Source organism: Mandrillus leucophaeus, unplaced genomic scaffold (genome assembly GCF_000951045.1).
Source record: "Mandrillus leucophaeus isolate KB7577 unplaced genomic scaffold, Mleu.le_1.0 Scaffold296, whole genome shotgun sequence".
NCBI classification, from domain to species: domain Eukaryota; kingdom Metazoa; phylum Chordata; class Mammalia; order Primates; family Cercopithecidae; genus Mandrillus; species Mandrillus leucophaeus.
Genome location: NW_012103098.1, coordinates 1,839,806 through 1,845,623, shown reverse-complemented (window position 1 = coordinate 1,845,623; position 5,818 = coordinate 1,839,806). Strand labels below are relative to the sequence as shown.

The 5,818-nt window shown below is 41.4% G+C and overlaps 1 protein-coding gene across 5 annotated transcripts in view; it reads right to left on the bottom strand.

The window, feature by feature from the left end:
• Positions 1-258: 258 nt before the first annotated feature.
• The window catches only part of DCP1A (decapping mRNA 1A), a 61,805-nt gene continuing 56,245 nt past the window's right edge, over positions 259-5,818 (bottom strand). For all 5 annotated transcript variants that reach the window (XM_011986185.1, XM_011986183.1, XM_011986184.1 and 2 more), the window contains 2 exons: positions 4,855-5,073; positions 259-4,456 (listed from right to left, as the gene is read on the bottom strand). In XM_011986185.1, the coding sequence (XP_011841575.1) occupies positions 4,376-4,456; positions 4,855-5,073 (300 nt within the window). In that variant the 3' untranslated portion in view covers positions 259-4,375. The remainder of the gene's footprint in view (positions 4,457-4,854; positions 5,074-5,818) is intronic.

Here is a 5,818-nt window from a genome sequence, read left to right as displayed (position 1 = left end):
TAACAGTTTTCTTTCTTTTTTCTGTGTCAGACAGGTAATATGCCGACATTGTAACAATGTTTCAGGATGGCACATCTCACACCTGTGTGTGAACACCTAATCGTCATGCTTATGAACTACAAAACGAACTGATAACAGTTTTGTCAGTTCTGTTTTTTTGCCTCATCCCATTTCACCAGTATGGCACTCTGCAAAGTGCAGCAACTCATTCAAAAGTTCCTATTTCTACAAATTAAATAAAAACACAATTAAATTTTAGTAGGTGCTAAAACTTGGTTTTGAAATTTTATTAAAAAAATATATTTGCAAACATATAAAATTTAGGATGAAAAACGCTCATTTTAAAACATGTAATAACTTAATATTTGCAAACATACAGAGATGGTATAAAATCCATACCATTAAAAATGTTAATGATACAGTATTGCGCTCATGGAACAAAAACCTTGCTGTAATTCCAGAGCTTCTCGTCCCCACATTTCAGGGAGCTGAGAATCTGGTACAATGAAAGTCATGAGAGCCACATGGCCAAAGCAGTAATACAGAATAAAAAACCATTTAGAACACATATTTTAAAAACATGTTTCTTAAGGAATCACACGGATAAAAAGGAAACACAATTCTGCATTTTCCCCACTTTGAATGATATTGCATCTTAGCATTTTAAATGAAGGTGTCAAATACAAAACGGAGGGAATCACTGCACACATCTGCTAAATTTGCTGAAAAACCAGCTCCTCGAGGCCCTGGTCCACTTGGAAATGTTCTCAAGCACAGCTGTAAAAAAGCCTAGTGTAAGCTGCTTGCCTGTGCTCAGATCTTAGCATTTGAGAGACTTGAAAACAGAGAGCACTATTGGTTCCAGAAGGTACACTGAACGCAACTGAAGAAAACCGAAGGGAGGCAAGAAAGAAACACGTGCTCTGCAGCAAATGTGCAGCCAGGATGCAGGATGTGCACCCCGTGATTCCTCAGTTCTCCTCACTCACACGGGCTGAGCCCACTCGTGCCTGTGCCACCTCTCATTCATCTCAGAGTTACAGTATGATGGTTGATTTTGTTTTTTGAGCAGTTAGGCACCTTCAATTTCATGTTGCATTATTAGTAATACAATGGCAGTTAGGGGCCTCTACTACAGAAATGAGAAAATTTCAAACTACATTCTTTGGGGGAGGAGAGTAATAAAGCTGCATGGTTTAAAAATTTACCTAGTAGTGGATGATAGGGTTTATATAATTTCTACAAGAAAACATAAGCCAGGAAAAGAACAAATGCTTGACATGCAAAATCTGGTTAGACATATACTAAACTAAGCTTGTGTGTCCCCCTGTAGATAGGGGCCCAGCTTGACTTTTTTTTTTTCTTTTTCTTTGTTTTTGAAATGGAGTCTCGCTCTGTCGCCCAGGCTGGAGTGCAGTCGCTCGGACTCAGCTCACTGCAACCTCTGCCTCCCGGGTTCAAGTGATTCTCCTGCCTCAGCCTCCTGAGTAGCTGGGATTACAGGCGTGCGCCACCACGCCCGGCTAATTTTTGTATTTTTAGTAGAGACAAGGTTTCACCACGTTGGTCAGGCTGGGACTTGGGTTCTTAATAAAATTCCACTCTCTGTGATGGCTACATCTAAGCCTCTGAAGGTGAGCTGTGGACATATCACATGTGGACAGCATGAAATGCTTCTGACACTGAGAGTCACTTGCAAAACTTGAATTCAAAGTCAAGCAGGCCAAATCTCACACCTTTTGAATCCCAGGAGGGACACAGTGAAGAAGAGCTTCTGCCTTAAGGGAACAAGGCTGTCTGGGAGGTGTGAGAGTCCATTAAAAGACAACACATTAACTACAACAAAAAGAAGAGCAGTACCACCCACCGGTGGTGCCCCAGACACACCTCTCCCACAAGCTCCGGGCTGCTCATCTTGGAGCCCACACTCAGACCCTGGGGGTAGAGGTGGGCACAAAAATGGACAGAGTGGTCTAAATGCAGGTCTCCTGGGGTTCTGCGAAATTTAGCCAGAAGCATCTCCATCTCGGTGTCCATTTCGATTCAACTAAGCTTCCAGTAAAGACACTGCAGCAATGTAAACATGCAACCTAAGCTAGCATGAGGTTCTAGATAGTAAGCCTGAACTAGGAATAAGGCAACTGAACTGTGACTTTCGGGCCAGGGTCATCCAACTGCAATTATCCAGGCTTGGCCTGGCTTCTCTAGAGATTCATTCTGGCCTGAACTTCCTGGTAATCATGACATGAACTTCTGGCTTCTGAATTTTAAGTAAATGCTTTGAATATATAAATTTGGGAGGTGAAACAGGTTTACCCTTTTCAAATCTTCATGACTTGGGCACTTAAGTTTACTTTCACACTAAGGAAGCCTTATCATAGATTCTCTTTACTGTCTATCATATCCATTCCTAGCATTAAAGGTGAAAATTAATATGATCACAGACTCTCTTTAGGATATTCTCTCTTAACTCTCTCATAATATTACATACTCAAAAGCATAATTTCAATTCAAGAATCCCTTGATTCGTCTGTTCACCAAAGCCCACTGAGACCACACTTGGGGTGCAATCACACCTACTGGTGCGTCCACTTTATGGAAGTCACGTGGCTCCCTGGACACCATCTCTCGGTGTCAGCAACACTCTGTATCCTACTATAGCTTTCTCGTTCCCAGATGATGCATAAGCAATTCATTTTTGGTTGCTTAATTTACACACTATCTGTGAAAACAAACTATTCATAATTGAGCATGAAAACTTATAAGCTTCCCTGAATTCTGCACAATTCACACATAATTAGGTAGACAGCAATAGAAGACACTAAAATGAGAAGCAGAAACCCTGTCCAGGAAGCATGTTTAGATCAACAAAAGCCAATCATTCTTTATGCTAAAAACTAAGACCAAACTAAAACAAGTATGTAATTCACAAGTAATTTTCTAGAATTTCAGCTAGAAAAAAATAATCTATGGACTTATGATTGAGTTACCATTAAAGCTTAAATGATTGTTCCCAAGGAACCATCATATCTGTCAGCATTATTCACAGCTAATCCTTATGCTAGCTGGTTGAGCCAATTGGGTTTTTACCCCATCATTAAATAGTGCTCATAAAAAGTAAGCAGTGCATCTTAATTGGTTAAATACTACAAAATGACCTGTATCATAGAAACAAAGACACTTTCATTCAAAGAATATCTTAAAATTACTATTGCTGAAATAAATCAAAATCTACATTAAAATATTACTAAACACCATTACATGCTATAAAAGAATAAATAGAAATCATGGCAGATCAATAGCAGCATAACAAAGCTTCTTTACATATTTTCACACTTTGGGCTGGGAAAGTACTCACAGCCTAGGAATACATTGGTAGAGTTCGGAATCACATTTTCTTTTAACTCCATAATTCTACAACAAAATAAGGGCAGTGTGAATAACAGCTCCCTTTTCTGCATAGCTTTAAAACTATTCTCAGTACACTCAAGGAAAGGAACCAGGATGGCTTTGTCAGATTGGTCCACAGGTCCTTTTGTCAAAGTGTTAAGGAAAACAATCAACAATGACAGAAAAGGAAAATAAGGCTGTGCTTCACACACAAACTTAGCATTTTCAGAACCACTGGAGAGTTCAACCTAAAATGAAGATCTGATAGGATGTGGGCATTCCCAGTCCCAGCCTTCCTTCAAAGGTGTGACGTGCCTGTGTTCACACCACCAGAGCCTGACAGTGCCCTATTCAAACGGTAATGCTGCACTGGGGGCCTGCTGCGGGGCAGGACTGGGGCACTTAAAAACAAAACACTATTAAGAAATTTCACAACTTTTAAGGCCCAAATGGGGCATTCATATAAAATACATTTCACTTGAGGAAATCATTCCCAATTTGCCGGCTTAAATTCTGGTCCTAAAAGCTCGAAGCTACTTTACAGAGCTGCCTTCTACTCTGTTTAGAACTTGACTGTCAGCCCAAAGCCTGTTTCTATGGGGTAGGCTGGGGCAAGCGGTGGGGGCCAGGCTGAACTTCTGCTGTGAGGCTGGTGACTACTCCTCTGTAAGTCCTTGAAAGTGAAAGCGAGCTGAGAATCAGATTCCTTATTCCACAGCCTTGCTCCTAGCTGATGAAAACACCCACATAACTTAACACAATGATTTTTTTTTTTGTCAAAACAAAGGTCTGCTGGTGATGCTTCACAGTGAAACCTCCATTATCACTGAGAATGTCACTTGGAAAACATTCTTAAGAAATGAGTCTCTTTCTCATAGGCTCAATTTCAGGATTCTCAAACTCGATGTTCTGCTCAGAAGTTTCCATGATGAAGCCTATTTGTCTCTGAGGTTAGCACTCTGCCTTTAGACTTACTCTGCTCCAGTCATAGGTTGTGGTTGTCTTTGTTCTTGGTCAGCACCTGCAAGTAGACTTCATGAAGTGTACTGAGGAAGCTGGAATCATTCTAGAAGAGATGGGAAAGGTTAAGGATACGAATGCCACATTTACCTCAACAGATTTTACTTCCTTGGTAACAGTTTAGGAAAAAAAATTGTATAAATGATTTGTATAACTGATAATCCCACCATCCAGAGACAATCATGATTAATATATTGAGTTCGCGCAGATATTTCTCCACCAGGACGGTATGCTTGAAAAAAGAGAAACAGTACTCCCAGTCTGTTTTTTTTTTTTTGCCCGCCCCGGTCTCCCAAAGTGCTGGGATTACAGGTGTGAGCCACTTTGCCCGGCCTCCAGCTAGTCTTTTGAATTTACTTTATGAACTGATTCTGTAGGAGGAATGTATACAATTTCTTTTATTAAGTAATGAAAAATCAAAGATAAAATTGGTATCCTACATACCTTTATGAGATGTATTAATGTATCCTGGAGCTGAGACTTGCTGAGAATAATGGAAGGCTTTCTCTGACTTTCTGGCGTTCCAATAGTTAGAGGAGAAGGAGAGCTGGCTTTCCTCTCAAGATCGGAAGACCTTGTAACTGTCTGCTGGAAAACACTTGGGGCCAGCAGGACTGAAGACACTGCAGTAGTCGTTGCAGTAACCAGTGGGGCTCCTGCAACCTGGAGAGGAACAATGGTCATTTTGTATCAAAGTGCAGAAGCCAGTAGCCAGGCCCAGAATAGGGAGCATGTGGAAACAGGCACAAGCAGCAGAAGAGTGAAGCCCAGAGACAGACTGTTTCGGGTTCAGGTAAACATTCAGTAGGAGCATTTGAACATCTAGCATCTGGTTATAAACTTCCGTGAGCTAAAGGATGACGAGCCCATTTATATAAGAACGTTCTAGAATCGTTACGGGAAGCCAAGTCCAACTGCCACAGAAGGTAAGAGAAATAACAGTATAGAATGCACAGTAAGAAAAATCCTATGATAAATTCAAAATGTAAAGGCTTTTTGGGAGGGGAGTTGGGGAAATGACTGGAAGAGGACATGAGGGAACTTTCTGGAGTGACAGAATGTTACATATTGATTGGGTTGCCTAAGGGATAATACATACATGTGTCAAAAACTCATTTAAAAATCTGTGTTGTTTGGCTGGGCGCAGTGGCTCATGCCTGTAATCCCAGCACTTTGGGAGGCCGAGGTGGGGTTCGAGACCAGCCTGGCCAACATGGTAAAACCCCATCTGTACTAAAAATACAAAAATTAGCCGGGCGTGGTGGTGCACGCCTGTAATCCCAGCTACTCGGGAGGCTGAGGCATGAGAATCGCTTGAACCCAGGAGGTGGAGGTTGCAGTGAGCCAAGACTGCACCCATTGCACTCCAGCCTGGGTGACAGAACAAGACTCTGTCTCCAAAAAAAAA